The sequence below is a fragment of the Planococcus citri genome, chromosome 5 (assembly GCF_950023065.1).
Source record: "Planococcus citri chromosome 5, ihPlaCitr1.1, whole genome shotgun sequence".
Lineage (NCBI taxonomy): Eukaryota > Metazoa > Arthropoda > Insecta > Hemiptera > Pseudococcidae > Planococcus > Planococcus citri.
In genome coordinates this window covers 32434733-32452575 of record NC_088681.1, presented here as the reverse complement: position 1 = coordinate 32452575, position 17843 = coordinate 32434733, and the positions used below count along the sequence as shown (strand labels likewise).

General features: G+C 38.0%; 1 protein-coding gene across 1 annotated transcript in view; it reads left to right on the top strand.

Moving 5' to 3' along the window:
- zip (myosin heavy chain 10) overlaps window positions 1–17843 on the top strand; it is a 50108-nt gene that overhangs the window by 30174 nt on the left and 2091 nt on the right. The window contains exons 4-31 of the mRNA XM_065366924.1: window positions 5086–5106; window positions 8623–8715; window positions 10856–11018; window positions 11126–11269; window positions 11341–11555; window positions 11633–11785; window positions 11865–12035; window positions 12135–12299; window positions 12383–12558; window positions 12635–12863; window positions 12945–13160; window positions 13235–13372; window positions 13448–13662; window positions 13739–13862; window positions 13977–14306; window positions 14390–14513; window positions 14601–14809; window positions 14909–15037; window positions 15217–15349; window positions 15435–15613; window positions 15698–15829; window positions 15897–15998; window positions 16086–16271; window positions 16348–16707; window positions 16801–17010; window positions 17095–17312; window positions 17391–17533; window positions 17627–17816. Of these exons, the coding sequence (XP_065222996.1) occupies window positions 5086–5106; window positions 8623–8715; window positions 10856–11018; window positions 11126–11269; window positions 11341–11555; window positions 11633–11785; window positions 11865–12035; window positions 12135–12299; window positions 12383–12558; window positions 12635–12863; window positions 12945–13160; window positions 13235–13372; window positions 13448–13662; window positions 13739–13862; window positions 13977–14306; window positions 14390–14513; window positions 14601–14809; window positions 14909–15037; window positions 15217–15349; window positions 15435–15613; window positions 15698–15829; window positions 15897–15998; window positions 16086–16271; window positions 16348–16707; window positions 16801–17010; window positions 17095–17312; window positions 17391–17533; window positions 17627–17816 (4868 nt within the window). The remainder of the gene's footprint in view (window positions 1–5085; window positions 5107–8622; window positions 8716–10855; window positions 11019–11125; window positions 11270–11340; window positions 11556–11632; window positions 11786–11864; window positions 12036–12134; window positions 12300–12382; window positions 12559–12634; window positions 12864–12944; window positions 13161–13234; window positions 13373–13447; window positions 13663–13738; window positions 13863–13976; window positions 14307–14389; window positions 14514–14600; window positions 14810–14908; window positions 15038–15216; window positions 15350–15434; window positions 15614–15697; window positions 15830–15896; window positions 15999–16085; window positions 16272–16347; window positions 16708–16800; window positions 17011–17094; window positions 17313–17390; window positions 17534–17626; window positions 17817–17843) is intronic.

The following is a 17843-nucleotide window of genomic DNA, read 5'->3' as shown; positions in this document are numbered from 1 at the left end:
TTGAAAAAAAGTAATTAACTTCTGTAAAATTTTGGTATTTGTTGCCCAATAGAAATTTAACATTACTTGAATTTTTTCTGCAACTATTACCTTGAAAAAAACACTAGTATCATAGGTAAGATGTAAAAAAAACTGAAATAACGCAATGTTCCAGTAAAACTATACTGAATTGATTGCCTCATGAAAACAGAGAAGGTTACGGGATGTTTTACGTAATTCTTACAGTATTTAAAAGGCTTTTATACCATTTTTAGGATAAGCGTTCCTCATTTGCAGCAATACAAATTACAATTCTGCTTTCTGTAATGGTTACTGTGATTCATATGGTGATGTTGGACAAAATTCACAGTATTTATACCTGACACATTGGGTTACTGTTCCTTTACATTATGCTGAAACCGTTGTTTTTCCCTGCCTTGTAATGGTTACTTTAGCATTCAGTTCTACTAGCTCTGAAATTCAGTATAAATTACTTGAAATTTTACGTAATCATTCCGGGAAGTATTCATTCCGCAATTTATCGTACTGGTTACACAAAACTTCTTCTTGAATACAGAAAATTATAAAATAAATACCCAAAAAAAAGTGTTCTATGATTTTTTCCGTGATTTCTCGTAATATTTATTGTAAAAAGGCAACACTTACCAAAAATATTGTAAATGATACCAAATTTAAAGTAACTTTTACGAAAAATTTCTATCAGTGTAGAAAATAATAGTGCTCCAAAAGAGCTGACCTCACTGAAAAAATCTACAGTTGCTGACAATGACGTCTGTGTAACTGAATCATCAATTTGTTGAGACGCTGATTTCAGTTTCATCGAGGAGGGGGGGGTGAAATTCAGAAATGTTGAAAAATGCAATATGAATATCGAATCAGTTGGTTTTGAAGAAGCTGATTTCAATTTCGTAAACCATTTGATCTTTTAATCAAAAATATCCGCCTCTGCTAGAATGGCGCGGGAAGGGGGAGGGGTTGAAATCCAAAAATCAACAGAGATAATGACATCGATGAAGATAATGCCTCCTATTTTAATAATTCGTATTTTTCAATCCCTCTCAATGTCACTTTAAAGGCGATTTTTATTTGTATCCATTAATTTGATGAACCAATATGGTATTTTTTGAAATTTTCTGGTTTTCGTGCTTCACTTTTAGAATCATTTTTGGGGATTTCCGTTTTAGGTCTAATGGTCTTCGAAAATGAATTCTGAACCCCCGAAAACCTGCATTTAGATACCCATTATTAGTATTGTACCTATTGAAAGATTTTGATTTTGTACCTTCTGTTTGGATCCCATTTTCGTGTTCGCAGTGAAGTATTCTTCAAAACAGCATTCAGCGCCTTCAAAAACCTACGTTTTTATACCAGTACTGTGGGTATTCTTTCAGGGTGTCCACAGGTCTGAAAAACCTGGAAAACCTGGAAAACCTGGAAAAGTCAGGGAATTTCGTAATTTTCACACAAAATCCCTGGAATTTTGAAAAAACGAATAATTGAAAATTCTGAATAAGGACCTGTGATGAAAGAAAAACACTGTTTTTCTCTTCTCGAAACGCAAATTTTCAAAAGCTTTTGCCCTCGCTTTGCTCGGGCTTCTTTTCTTTTTCAAAAGGCAACATGAAAATTTCTAGATTATAAAAATCAAGTTTTTATGCCAAAAAATGAACTCCTCACGAAAAAAACATCGTTCTTAAGCATCTCGAAATACATACAAATTTACAAGAGCTTTCGCCCTCGCTTGGGCCTGTTTTGTTTTATTTTTCAAAATCAACTTCCTGCAGAAAAAAAAACAATTGAAATATTCTAAAATTTGAAAATCCAAAAAAAAGCTACTCGTCCTCACTAAAAAAACCAAACATACTTAATTCAAATATTCTAAAATTTTAAAAGCCAAAAAAAAAGCTTCTCGTCCTCACATAGAAAAACCTCGTTTTTATGCCTCTCGAAACTCAAATTATCAGAAGCTTCCGCCCTTGCTTCGCTCAAGTCTGTTCTCTTTTCTTTTTCAAGAGTAAACTTCCTTTAAAAAAAATCCATTCCAATATTACAAATTTAAAAAACCAAAAAATAAACACTCTTCGCATTCCAAAAAAAAACTCGTTTTCAGGCATCTTATAATGAAAATTTTTGAAAGTTCTCGCCCTCGTTTCGCTCGGGCCAATTTGTCTCTCATTTTAAAATGAACAAATTTCACATTTTAAGGCCTTCAAAAATCAAAAAAAAAATTTCATAAGTTACATGAATACATTATGTATTTTATCAATTGGCCAAACTTGATGCATGTTTTATTTATTTTTAATTAGAAAAGTTAATAATCAAAGTTAAGCTGTTTTTTATATCCGAAATCCAGTTCCAAGAGAAGCTTATGAAAAAAATTACCCCCTTCCAAAATTTTTTAAAAAAAATTAAAGTACGGGGTGAGCATAGAAAATTGAGAAAAATGGTCTGGAAAAATAGAAAAATTGGTCTGGAAAACCTGGAAAAGTTAAGGAAAATCATTTCCAGAAATCAGTGGACACCCTGTCTTTGATAAATTGAAGTTTTTCACCTTTCTTTGGGGCTTGGCATGAGTTTTGGGGTCGAATAGTCGTCAAAAATCAAATTGTTCACCAAAGAAGTCACGTTTTATGTGCAAAAATCTGAGTTTGTCTGGCTAAATTTTTCATCTGAATCACTGTGCGGTTTGCAACTCCCGCCCCATTCCCCCTTGTGCAGCTTCATAAGTAGGTACTACCTAATTGCCTACCCGCGCAAAATAATTAGTGAATTATTGATTATCAATAATACGAGTATGTATTCACTACTCGAGACGTTACAAAAATTCAACCCCCCCCCCCCATTTGAAAATTATGAAAAATTGAGAAAAAAATCAAGAAATTTTTTTGGCGAATTTTTAAATTTTTTGTTCCACAGGTACATACAAGTAGATACATTAGTTTACGCTGTCTTGTACTCGTACTATGATCATCCATTTTAAGGAATCGCTCTATCTCCTCCACCGTACTGCTATGATTGGCCAGATGCGGAATTCCGGTCAGAAAACGAATTTTTTACATGATTTGTTTCCGACGATGAATTCGAAAAATCGTCCAGTCCGCCCAATCAGACCAGCTTCCATCCATCCTAAATTTGAACTGCTGAAGTTCACATGATGCGGTTATTGGGCGAATTACCTATGCCGTGAGATAAAAGCTTGGAAAATGAAAAATCAACCTCGCTTCAGCAGCTGGAAATTGAGAGATGGTCCTCTTTCGACTTTTCTATGTCTTGTGCTGATAGGAGATTATCATGGAGGAAGGGGTGTTCTCTTGTGAGGAAATCTCTCTACATTGTGGCTAACGCTTCATATTGCGCCATATTTATTTACGGTTTTTACTTATTTTTCTTTCGCGTATCGCGTACCTCATAAATACATACTAAGTACCTACGGTTGCGATTGACCGGCTCAGCTCATGTTGTCGTAGTGTAGGATGACCATTTATAGACGCGAATTGACGCCGCTGCTTCGATACTTTGCGCTGTACAATCGAGACCAGGCTCAATGTTTACGTACCTCTGTTATCTTTTTCTCCTTCTTTTTTTCTCGCGCTGTCTCTACAGCAAAACACTATTTTGTAGTTATGGTATATATGGTACCTGTACTGTTACTATCGTCAATCGTGTATCGTAGACGCAAGATCCGAACGACTCGACTGTTTGACGTCTATATGGGCAACAGTTGCACTTTCACTGCCACAATTCGAATCGTCGTTCTCACTCATTCGCTTATTACCCATTGGCCATTGGCTATGAATATTCGCATTATTCGCGGCATAGATGGACAATTATTATTATGTATTACGGCGCTAACGTTGACGTGACGTGGCGCCGGCGCTGGCGCCTTTCCTACAAGTCGACGCGACGCCGCGCCGGCGCATTCATCTCGCTGAATTAGTATCGAAAATTTATCGTTTTAGTAGATCAATTTTTTACGATTACGAGTACGACTTGTAAAATGACACGATTGACGACGATGCGGATACCAGTAAGTTGCGTCACGTCGTTTGACGTTAGTAATACCGAGAGTTTGAGACTGATTTTCGGCATGTGCAATTGGTCCTTACTCCTCAGCCTCAGATTTGTCTAGCGCTTTTTGGTAATATCATTTTCTCACCCGAGCACGAATTCTAGAATTGGAACCAAAAACTCGCAAAGTCTCAATAAATTTTTGGAAAACTTGCAAGAACCGTACCCGAGACCTGATTAATGGGCTCCAAAACTGGATTCCAAAACTAGCAACACGAAGGTATGATCAGGGTACTCAAAGGCTCTCGATTCCCACCGATTAAAGTTATCAAAAAGTGTGCTATGTACATATATAAGTGTAATTGCCGATATACGTAATTGGTTTGTAATAATTCAAAAGACCTGAACCTTGAGACCCAAATGTCTGACCAAAACCTGGAACTTTTTGAGTCTTCGCTTCCATCTATGCTAGCCAATTTGGGGAGTAGAAAATGGGCATGGACTGGGTCTCAGAGCAAATGATATATTTTTTTGCAAATTTGTCGAGGCTATCTTTTGCCCTATGCAGTTGACATATTTGTAGATAAGACAGTAGATATATAAAGAGAGCAGATCTAGGTGTACGCAGGTGAGTCTGTTCTATTCTGTATACCTATAATTACCTACTTATATGTAGTTGATAGCCACATACTACATATTATTATATCCGTAGTTTTTCGACTTTTTTCTTCGGATTGCGCTGCTGTAAAGCTTTGACACGTTCGTTAAGTGCACGCTTGCAAAATGAACAAAGATGCAATGCAAACGAATGAATGAGCCGTAATATAGCTCGTAAATCGTAGATTGTAGATGTAGTTTGCTTAAAAATATGTACTGTAAACTGTAGATTGTAAAATGTGGTAATTTCGTACAGCTAAAAAAGCGTACCTTGAATCAGTATGGTTTCATTTCTTATACCTTGTTTATCTTTTGTTTTTGTTTTGTTTATGTCCGTTCACTCGTACTCGTATTTTGGTTTATGCTCACGATTTCAACTGTTATGTACTCGTATTCTGTGACACTTGTTCCGACATTCAGGCGTCAACTGCGCTATTTATTGTAAGTACCTCTACCTAGTTACCTTACTATCTAGTACCTATTACCTAATACAGACAGGGTTATCATTTGAATTCAACTGCAATTTCACCGAATCTGTTTTGGTAATGCTACAAATTCCAACACCTGTTTGATTGAGCACTCGAAATTATGTTTTGTACTTACCACAATGGACTTGGATTCAAATGAACATCCTGCATCTGCTATACTTGGTGTATCAGACAAGTTTCGGAGTATTTGAACCACGTGTAGATCTCGCCTAGACGAGCTAAAAAAGGTTATGTGCGACATGACTCTAACTGTTCATGGGAGCGAAAAAAATGTACGCCATTTCCTCAATTTTCTCATAAAATATTTTTTACTGAAAAAAATTGAAATTATTTTTTTTGGGGGGGGGGATATGTTGAGGGAGAGTTACTGTATTCATGCACAAAATTTCAGCAAAATTGGCCACAAAGAACACTTTTACCAGGTAAGTATTTTCTTCATCTTTAGCATGGGAAATTCAACTCTTTTTGCTGTGTAGAGCATTATACTCGTGTAAGCCGAATTCGGCTCATTTTTGGCATACGTGTTAACAAAGTCCCAACATATTTTGTATGCCAAAAATGAGCCAGATTCGGCTTACAAGAGTATAATGCTCTACACAGCAAAAAGAGTTGAATTTCCCATGCTAAAGATGAAGAAAATACCTGTTGAACGTGTTCTTTTTGATTGATTTCGCTGAAATTTTGTGTGTGAATGCAGTCTCCCCCCCCCCCCTCACAAATATATTTCATGAGAAAAGTAAGGAAGTGGTACACTTTAGGTGCAGCTAGTTCCTTCTCATGATGAGATAGGCTCTGTGTGTGCAATGTACATGCATAACTTTTTTTGTTTGTCTCGGCCAGCGTTATGTATTACCAACTGATGGAAACTCGGAAACTTTGATGATACACCCATAATACCTTTACACGTATTATCTACTCGACTTTTAAACCTGATCTACGTAATATTTGTTGGTAAATTGAGTACTTCTATGTGTATTTGTGTATATGTAAAGTATCAGATGTACCTCGCTAATAGTTCGTAGTGCGACGCGACGGTCGCGGTGTAGTATTCGAGCTTATGCTTATCAGTAGATATCGCTTATTCGCATATTTCTTTACCTTAAAAGGAAAACAACTTATTGTAATTACAATCTAGGCTGTATAAAGAGAAGAATGAGCTGTTGTACGTTCGGTGACGTAGCCAGAATTTCACCAAGGAGGGGGGCAAAACTAGATTTTAAATATAAAACATCAAAATTTGGGATAATTTTCTGAAAATTCTTCATTATGTGTGATAATTTTATTAATGGTGGCAAAATTAGGTACTGCTGAAGCGAAAATTTTCGAAAAAGTTGGTTCAGAAACTTTTTATAAAAACTATCAATTTTTGTGCTCTCTGCTTGGCTACGCCTCCGTTCATCAAAATTGATGCGTATCTTGTAAAAAATCGCAACCTTTCAATCTCGGCCCGACCGTAAACAATCGACGCATATCGTCGGCCTCTATGTTTTCTCTATCTTTATACAGTTTAGATTACAAATCGAACATAGAATTGCTTCTCGTAGCGTAATTGCATGACGGCCTTGTTTTACTCCCAATGCGACGATGTGACTGTTCGTTTTGTAAATAATACATAATATTTATCAACTATAGTAGACTTTGTAATCTTTGTACGTAGTACCCAAACCAATACAATGTTGTATACTTAACCCTTTGGAGGTTCTCTAATAGGTTTTCATGTTGATGGAACAACCTGCCAAATTGGCTAAATGATGAAAAAGTTGAGCTTTCGGAGAAAAGTCGTTTTGGAATATGAAAGTTTTGAAAAAGCTCGAATCCTTCTTCATTTCAAACAGAACAAATGAATGTAAATTATTAATTTCTTTTTCAAGAATAATTCAACAACATAAGTAAAAAACATTAGTCAAAAACACTTTTTGAAAAACATTAAAAATAAGAATTGATGAGAAAAAATTGTAATAACGATAGTAAAAAAGGTCATCCGACATTTCCCAAGCTAAGCAAAAATGAAAACTTGATGAAAGAAATGCATTTTTCCAAAAAGTGAAGAAAACAAAAATCTAGGACCCATAAAGAGGATTTTTGTATCAAGTCACGAAGTCTTGTTGGAAATCAGACCGAAATATGACACACAATTTGGCGAAATTGAGAGCTTTGTAGTGGGGGGAGGGGGAGGGGAGGGTTACTAATGATAGAAACATATTTGCTTTGAAGCAGGGGATGTAGCGTATAGGGCTTTCTTTAGTTTTGGAAAAACAGAATTATTTTGCCACTTAATCAGGTGCTTATCTACATATTCCGACATTTGATAAATCGCAAAGGTATGTCCTGGAACCCTGTATCCAAAATTTCGAGTGCCAAAGTTCATTTTGGGATTTTTAGCGAATTTTTGAAAATTTGAGCAATTTTAAAAGGACATCTCAAAAAGTATCAGTCAAGGCATTCTAAAACTTTCAGCGAGTTTTCAGTTTTTTGCAAAAATTTTGGAATTTGAAATTTCTCTGAAAGAGAGAATAATGAACTCCACCATCTGTAACATTGGTTGACGCTTATATTGGACATACCTCGATCATGTAGGGGTTCCACTATCGGTTCAAAAGTAAATTCTCAGCCAATTTGTAAATTCTAGAAAAATTTTTAAAATCCAAATTTCAAAACTTGGGGCAGTTTTTTCGTCGAAATATCGTTTCAAGTGTGTACCTAGTGTACTTACTCGTAGATAACTGCCCGATTCGAAAACAATCGCCTATCAGGCATGTTATCTGGGGAGTGTTTTTTAAAAAAGATTTTTCAAACAAGTTAATTGACGATATTACTTTTTTTTCTGTTTATGCTAATCCTTACGCGTATTGGAAATTAGGCAACATTTGAGGTAGGTGTTTAGGTACGTATGGACCAAGACGAAGATTTTTTTTTCTTTTTTTCATTTTAGATACCTAATAAGTACTGTACTTTTACCTCAACGTATCACCCAGATTGTTTGAGTACTTTTTATATTTTTTAAAAACAAGATTTTCTAGTAGGTACTATAGGTAACCTTGGCTTACCACTTATAATAAAATCGAAATTTTCTGAAAATTGTTTCGTATTACACGATTCTTTTTTAAAAATTTGAAATTTTATTTTTCGAGCGAAGGTGTTCCAAAAAAATTGGTTCATCTTGTGTCATGTCACCCCGTCACTATACCTACCTATGACATTACCTACTTATATATAAGTATGTACCTACATATTAATTAGTCTCAATCTTGCTTCTCGCTCTATATGTAAATAGATCTATTACTCATGTAACTGGCGAGGGTTATTTTATATTTTTTATTATTAAATGTAAAAACAAGTTATTCCCGCTTCGGAACGTTTTGAAAAAATACGCGCTTACGTCTTACAACGAATAAAATATTTACCTAAATTTATGTTTAGAATTTTTGTATGTTGTATAATTAACGGTTGAACTGTATTTGTATTACAGGGCGAATTGGAACAGCAACTTTTACAAGCGAATCCTATTCTAGAGGCATTTGGAAATGCCAAAACCGTGAAAAACGACAATTCTTCCAGATTCGTAAGTACTAAGTATCATCGTACATACGTATTTCCATAGCTCTTTGAGATTTCGGATTCGCGTGATATGGTTTGTTTGCCCCTTCCTCTTCTCTCCCCTTCTTTCTGTTCTTTATAGGTCTGATGTAAGTGTTTTTTCGCGAATTAGGAAGCAATGAAATGCGGTATTTTGTCGGCTAATTTTCTCGGTATGGCGCTGGTCGACGCGTGTACCAGGTACCTTGACCTTCTCGCAATACGAACGCTCATTTGGCTGGTTTATTGACACCTAAAACTCCGACGTACCTACGTTTAATTACTTGCGCGCCAAAAAACGTTTTGAGAGCGCGGCGTATGCGTTAACAGTAAACATTCGGTACGCATCTGTACATTTTGCAATAATGCATCGAATTTTTCGCCTCGTATCGCGAAATTTTATCAGTATACGTGTGCGATAAATACGTACGTCGCAGCCTTAGGTATATTCGAACAAATCAGCTTATTGCGAGAAAGAAATATTATGTACGAAGCGAAACAACTCGTGAACGTGATAAAGTGTCAAATCCGAGATAATTAACGCCTCGCCGAGCCTTATCGCTGCGCTGGCCCAAACGTACTTATCGTTGCATTCTTTTAACGACAAGGGTGAACTTGGTCTAGTCAAGCGTCCGGTGCAATAAATCTTTAAAATTTGCTGACCGTTTTGTTATAAAGCCAAATTGCTGAATTCGTACTCTCCCAAAGTTACTTTGAATTAGGTAAAGAGTAGGGTCCAAGTAGACTACAATTGACGAGTAGATAGGTGAGCAAATTGAAATCTTCCACCAAATTATCAATTTATTCATTCGAAGATGACTTGGAATTATTTTTGGCTGAAAGCAAACAAGTCTCGCCAACGCAATATTATAAACTTTACGCAAATCCGAACGATTAAACTAGGAATTTGAGCTACATAGATTAATGATAGATGATGAATTGAATATGAGATCACCAGAGACGTGTTGAAGGGGGGGGGGTCTTTTCTCCAACAAAAAAACTAATCTAAAAAGTAGGGAATTTTTGGGGAAAATTTGGTGTGTTGGAAAACGTTGGGAAATTTGGAAAATGTTGGAAAGAAATATTGTGGAAGCAGGGAAAATCAAAGAATTACCAAAAACCATAGGTTTTTACTTCTTGAATTATGAATTTTCAAAAAGTTTTCGCTCTTGCTAAGTTGTAGATTAGAAAAATTGACTCCAAACATCAAAAATAATGTTGTTTTATCTTGAAATTCCTCCCCCCTCAAAAAAAAGGTCTCACCACTGCGTTACTGTCAAAACTGCCAGAAAGTCCCAACTCCTGCTGAAATATCAAACAATGCTCTATTTTTCGCCGGAAATTTGGAAACAATAATTTCTAATTTTTGTCAAAATGGTTGTTTTTGAAAATGTAAAAATTATGTCCTAAAAAAGTGAATAATTATGAATTTTCGAGAGTTTTTGCCCTCGCCTCGCTTGGGTCTCATTCATATTTTGGAAAATTAATTTCCTGAAAAGTGAAAACAGGGTCGTACTGGTGCTAAAAAGTGCACAGAAAACGAAAAAAAAGGTGCGAAATTTCATCCAAAAATATTAAAATGCACAAAATTTTGGCGTTGAAACTTCTTATAGGTATTGAAAATGATTTTTTTGTATCTCACATATTGTAAATTTTCTAGAGATTTCGCCCTTGCTTCGATCGGGCAAAAATCAAAAATATTCTGTTCGAATTTGATTTTCAAAAGGTCAAAAGTCTAAGAAAAAAACATGAACAAAACGTGAATTTTTGATTTTGGATTTTAGTACCAACCTTGCAATAGAAGAATTGAAATTTTTTCAAGTAGGCGTAAAAGCATCGTTTTTGAACATTTGAAATTATTCAACATTTTGTTTCCAACTTTCCCTTCCAAAATTTGTTTCAGCCACACCTGCCTAATTAGCATGAAAAATACTGGAGGGAAGGAGGGAGGTGGGGTCTGAGGTAAGAAAAAAACAAAACCTGGCGAAAAAAGTTGTGAAAATTTCAGTCTCATCCCCTATAATTTCTTCACGTCTCAGGAGATCACTTACTTTTTCATCGTTTTGCTTATCAACGAAAGACCGTCCTAGTGGAACTTACACTCATACGTATTTGTTCGTTTGCAGGGTAAATTTATCAGAATCAATTTCGACGCTTCCGGCTACATCGCTGGAGCGAACATTGAAACGTATTTATTGGAAAAATCCAGAGCGATCAGACAAGCCACCGATGAACGAACTTTCCACATATTTTACCAGTTATTGGCCGGAGCATCCGCCGATCAAAGAAGTACGTGCACGTTGCGTAGTTTCTCATTCTGCAATTATTTTCGTTGCATAATTTGAGTATTCGCGACTTCATACGATTTTTTCTTTGTTTTTTTTTGCACTTTGTAGAAGAATTCATTTTGGAAGATCCGAAAACGTACGAATTCCTCAAGTACGGCCCGTTACCAGTTCCGGGAGTCGACGATGCGGCCGAATTTCAATCCACCGTAAACGCGATGAACATCATGGGCATGACCAACGAAGACTATTCGGGTATGTCGTCCTTGGTTTTTGCTAATTCGTCGGTTCGTCGATTCGTTGATTTATTGGTTTACGTTTTTCAGCTCTGTTCCGAGTGGTTAGCGCGGTCATGCTGTTCGGTAACATGAATTTCAAACAAGAACGAAACAGCGATCAAGCGACGCTGCCTGATAATACGGTTGCCCAAAAAGTAGCTCATCTGTTGGGACTGTCCGTCACCGAGATGACCAAAGCTTTCCTTAAACCGAAAATTAAAGTTGGCCGCGATCACGTTACCAAAGCTCAAACCAAGGAGCAGGTCGGTCTCGAGTCATGATGATAGTGTAACGTACGCGCATTACGTTTCAATAATACGCGATTGTATTTTTTTTTTAGGTTGAATTCGCCGTCGAAGCGATCGCAAAAGCTTGCTACGAACGTATGTTCCGTTGGTTGGTGAACAGAATCAATCGTTCTTTAGATCGCACCAAAAGACAAGGAGCCTCCTTTATTGGAATCTTGGATATGGCTGGATTCGAAATATTCAACGTACGTAGACGCTGGTTTCTGTTCTTATCGATGATTTGCCTTATTACGACGATTTATTTGTTTGTTTTTCCTCCTGCAGTTGAATTCTTTCGAACAATTATGCATCAATTACACGAACGAAAAATTGCAACAGTTGTTCAATCATACCATGTTTATACTCGAGCAAGAGGAATACCAACGCGAAGGAATCGAATGGAAATTCATCGATTTCGGCTTGGATTTACAACCGACCATCGACTTGATCGATAAGGTAAGTTTTTACACGATTTAACTGAGGTCGTCGCCGAAAGTCTGATCTATCTGTACCGTACGATAATACTCGATACGTTTCGTTTGTTTTTGACAACAGCCGATGGGTGTGATGGCTTTGTTGGATGAAGAATGTTGGTTCCCCAAAGCAACGGACAAGTCTTTCGTGGAAAAATTGGTCGGCGCGCATAGTCTTCATCCGAAATTCGTGAAAACCGACTTCAGAGGCGTAGCCGATTTCGCTATTATTCACTACGCTGGAAAAGTAAGCTTACTCCGGTCAGCTCATCAGCTCTAAACGTCGATAATCACTCATTAACACGCGAATCTTGTTTGGCGCAATCTTAGGTCGACTATTCGGCGGCGCAGTGGTTGATGAAGAATATGGATCCGTTGAACGAAAACGTGGTATCTTTGCTGCAAGCGTCGCAAGATCCGTTCGTCGTGCATATTTGGAAAGATGCGGAAATCGTCGGCATGGCTCAACAAGCTCTCAGTGATTCGACGTTCGGTTCCAGAACAAGGTAAAGAGCGTCCCATTTTCGTTACTCACGTGTAACAACGGATTAGACTGATGCCTCCTTTTTTTTTACATTACAGAAAAGGAATGTTCCGTACCGTTTCCCAGCTGTATAAGGAACAACTCAACAAACTGATGATCACGTTGAGAAACACGAACCCAAATTTCGTGCGATGTATCATACCGAATCACGCGAAAAAGGCCGGAAATATCGACGCGCCTTTAGTTCTAGATCAGTTGAGATGCAACGGTGTTCTGGAAGGTATCCGTATTTGTAGACAAGGTTTCCCCAATAGAATTCCGTTCCAGGTACGGTATCGTAGCGTATATCGCCCTTCATAATCGCTATCCCTGTTATGTGAGTCTTTATGGTTTTGTTTTGCGCTGCAGGAATTCAGACAACGTTACGAACTCTTGACTCCGAACGCGATTCCCAAAGGATTTATGGACGGTAAGAAAGCCTGCGAAAAGATGATTCAATCGTTGGACTTGGACCACAATTTGTACCGTGTCGGACAATCGAAAATTTTCTTCCGTGCTGGTGTGCTCGCCCACTTGGAAGAAGAGCGTGATTACAAAATCACCGACCTCATAGTGAATTTCCAAGTAAGTCGTTGATTCGACATCGCACACGAGTCAGCGTCGCGTCGCCTAATTTCCCGTATTTTTCTTGTTTTCAGGCTTTCTGCCGAGGTTACTTGGCCAGAAGAAATTACCAGAAAAGACTTCAGCAGCTGAACGCCATTCGAGTAATACAAAGAAACTGTTCGGCCTATTTGAAACTGAGAAATTGGCAATGGTGGAGGCTGTATACCAAGGTAATACTGACGACCTTTTAAACCATCACTTGCGGAGAATAGAACTCATTTCGCTTAATTGTGCGCGCCTTTCAGGTGAAACCTTTGCTGCAAGTGACCAAACAAGAAGAGAAATTGAGCTTGAAAGAAGAAGAATTGCGTGTAATTAGAGAAAAGTTGGATTCGCAAGTAAAGGTAGCCGAAGAGTTGGAGAAGAAACACAAATCAATCGTGGAAGAGAAAAATATCATCGCCGAACAGTTGCAAGCCGAAATAGAACTGTGCGCCGAAGCCGAAGAGATGAGAATCAGGTAAAGTCTCGCCTTAGCGTCGAGATTTTTCGAGTTGTTGGGAAAATTCTCACGCTTTCGTGCGTACGTTTTGCAGAGCTGTTACTCGCAAGCAAGAATTGGAAGAAATATTGCACGAATTAGAAGCCAGAATCGAAGAGGAAGAAGAAAAAGTGACGTCGTTGCAACAAGAAAAGAAAAAGCTTCAACTTAATATTCAGGTTGGTAATTAGTGAAAAAATTGGCGGCCAGAAGCAGTCGCATGGTTTCCGCCTGTTTCGTCGTTATTTCGTGTTGTTTTTTCACGCGCTAATTTTTATCGTCTCGTGTGACAGGATTTGGAAGAACAACTGGAAGAAGAAGAAGCGGCCAGACAAAAATTACAGCTGGAAAAAGTTCAATGCGACGCGAAAATCAAAAAACTAGAAGAAGATTTAGCTCTGACCGAAGACACCAACGTCAAACTGTCGAAAGAAAAGAAAGTTTTGGAAGACAGAGCCGCCGATTTGGCTCAAGCTTTAGCCGAAGAAGAAGAGAAAGCCAAGCATTTGACGAAATTACGCGCCAAATACGAAACTACTATTGCCGAGTTGGAAGAAAAAGTACATAAAGATAATCAACAACGACAGGAAATGGATCGCACAAAAAGAAAAGTAGAAACCGAAGTAAGCGCCGTTTACGTATGCCCGAGCGTCTGTAAAATAACCATAGTTTACGATTTAATCGCGAATTTTTTTCTCACGCCCAGGTTAACGATTTGAAAGAACAACTCAACGAAAGAAAGATGCAGATTGAAGAAATGCAACTGCAACTTGGCAAAAGAGAAGAAGAATTAACGCAGGCTCAGATGAGGGTCGACGAAGAAGCTGCCGGTGAGTGTTGATAAAAAAAATCTCTCCTAGCCTACGTTCGTAACTTGACACATCATTTCATTCGGCTGTATTTTGCTCGGATTTTAGGAAAAGCGTCGATTCAAAAAACGTTGAGAGAACTCGAGTCGCAATACACCGAATTGCAAGAAGATTTAGAAGCCGAACGAAACGCCAGGGCTAAAGCTGAAAAACAAAAACGCGATTTAAACGAAGAATTGGAAGCTTTGAAGAACGAATTGCTCGATTCGCTGGATACGACCGCTGCCATGCAAGAATTGCGTTCTAAACGCGAACAAGTAAGTAAACGTCTGCTCGAAAATAGCTGACCGTTTAGGTATTTTTGCGTTTTCGCTATTTTCATCCCGCTTACGTGTGTTATTTTTGCCATTGTTCAGGAATTGGCCACGTTGAAAAAGACGTTAGAAGAAGATACTCAAACGCACGAAGTATTACTCACCGAAATGAGACACAAGCATAGTCAAGAATTGGCTGAAATCAACGAACAATTGGAATCGTTGAAAAAGGTACGACAGAAATAAATGGCTTCTTAAGGGAGGAGGGAAAATTCTGAAAAATTACGATTACTGAAAATCATTCGAATCGTTGTTATCGTATAGTTAATCGTCTGTGTTACGTGATTATATATTTATGTGTGGTAATTTACGAATCTTTGTTCGCGAAAATCATGATTGTATGCTTGCAGTCGAAAGCGGCGCTAGAAAAAGCGAAACAAGGGTTAGAAGCTGAAAATGCAGATTTGGCTGTTGAACTGAAAACCGTGTCTTCCACTCGACAAGAATGCGAACGAAGAAGAAAGCAAGCTGAAAATGCATTAGGTTTTTATTTTACATTTCTCGACTATTCTTTTTTCTTTTGTAAGTCGCTTCGATCTCTAATACACCTTGTCGCTTTGCCGTTTAGCCGAAATTCAAGTCAAATTGGCCGACTCGGAGAGAATTAAAACCGAACTCGCGGACAGAGTTTCAAAGTTAACCAACGAAGGCGAATCTATAACCAATCAGTTAGAACAAGCCGAATTGAAAGCTTCGGCTGCTGTGAAATCCGCTGCTACCATGGAGACTCAGTTATCAGAAACTCAGGTTGGCTTTTTTTCTAGTAATACCAAAATCCAAGCTAGTAGAGAAAATTATGGGTAATTGTATTGTTTTAATTTCACTACGCAGGCATTATTAGAAGAGGAAACTAAACAGAAATTAGCGTTGAGTTCGCGTTTACGTCAAATTGAAAGTGAAAAAGAAAGCCTTCAAGAAAGATTGGAAGACGAAGAAGGACTGAAAAAGAACCTCGAGAAACAAGTTGGTGTTTTTGAATCTATTTATTTGTAGACGTTTTGAACTCGCGTTAATTTACGCCTTTTTGTAGAATATCGCTTTGTCATTGCAAGTTAATGAAATGAAGAGACGATCTGAAGACGAAGGCGAACAAGTTATTCAGTTGGAAGAAGCTCGCAAAAAGTTGCTAAAGGTAAATACTCAGTCACGAACAGTAATCATTTCGTTTTTATTCTCATTGGGCTCATTTTGTAAATCGTACGTTTTTGACTTGCCTTAGGATATTGAAACATACCAAAGACAGATCGAAGAATTACAAGCGAATAATGACAAACTGGATAAATCGAAGAAAAAATTACAAGCCGAGTTCGACGATTTGAATATCGACTTGGAAGCTCAGCGTTCGAAAGTAATGGAATTAGAGAAGAAACAGCGTAACTTTGACAAAGTGTTGGCCGAAGAAAAAGTAAATCTATTGATATTATTATTTTTTTTTCAAATCATTGCGTTTGAGCGAGAGTATTAATTCGTTTTTTTTTTAGGCTGTAGCCGAGCAAATAGCCAACGAAAGAGACACCGCCGAACGTGAAGCTCGTGATAAAGAAACCAGGGTTCTGTCGCTGACTCGCGAGTTGGACGATTTGATGGAAAAATACGAAGACCTGGAGCGTAGTAAAAAGCAGTTGCAGTCCGAACTGGACGAACTGATGAATAATCAAGGAACAGCCGACAAAAACGTGCACGAATTAGAGAAAGCTAAACGCATACTCGAATCGCAGCTTCAAGAACAAAAATCCCAAAACGAAGAACTGGAAGATGAATTACAAATGACGGAAGATGCCAAATTACGCTTAGAAGTCAATATGCAAGCTTTGAGAACGCAATTCGAAAGAGATCTACAGGTACGTCGATACTCAATACTCATACGTTTTTGGTGGGATAATGTGTACATTCACGAGTAGAACCTAGTGTTTCAATTGACAAATTTTCCGCAGGCTAAAGAAGATCAAGGCGAGGAGAAACGAAGAGGCTTGATGAAGCAACTGCGCGACTTGGAAGCCGAACTGGATGACGAACGTAAGCAGAGAACTGCCGCGTTGGCTGTGCGAAAGAAATTAGAAGCCGATTTGAAAGACATGGAACAACAATTGGAAATCAATAATAAATTAAAAGAAGACGCTTTGAAGCAATTGAAAAAATTACAAGTAAATTTATACCCGATCATTTTTTCATTATTACCTCTATCGTTGTTTGAATGTCGTTAACGAGCGAATTTTCTCACTCCAAAGGCGCAAGCGAAAGAAGCAATACGCGAAGCTGAAGAAGCTAGAGCCAGTAGAGACGAATTAGCTTCCACTGCCAAAGAAAGCGAACGTAAAATCAAATCTTTGGAAGCCGAATTATTGCAATTGGGCGAAGATTTGGCCGCTTCGGAACGAGCTCGTCGAGCCGCCGAAAATGAACGCGACGAGTTACAGGAGGAAATCAGTAGCAGCGCGAACAAAGGGTAACAATCCTTAATTTTGTTCGTGTTTTCCGTGTATCGTTTTCTCGTTGTTTATCAAATTTTTCATCTCTTGTCCAGAACGCTCATGGTGGACGAAAAACGTCGTTTAGAGGCTCGAATCGCTTCCCTGGAAGAGGAATTGGAAGAAGAACAGAGTAATTCGGAAATGCTCATCGATAAATCTAGAAAAGCGCAGTTAGCCATCGAGCAGTTGACTACCGGTACCATATCGTTTCCACTTGTATCTGTACACAGTGTATTTTTTTCCTTCGTGAATATACATTATACAATTTACCGTATACCGTCGGTTTCAGATTTAGCCAGCGAACGATCCACCACCCAGAAACTCGAATCTAATAGAATGTTGCTCGAAAGGCAAAACAAAGAATTGAAAACGAAACTAGCCGAATTAGACACCACTCAAAGAACCAAAACTAAAGCTGTTATCGCCACTCTGGAATCGAAGATCGTTAATTTGGAAGAGCAACTCGAAGCCGAAGCCAAGTACGTAGCGATCGTTCGTTCGTTGGT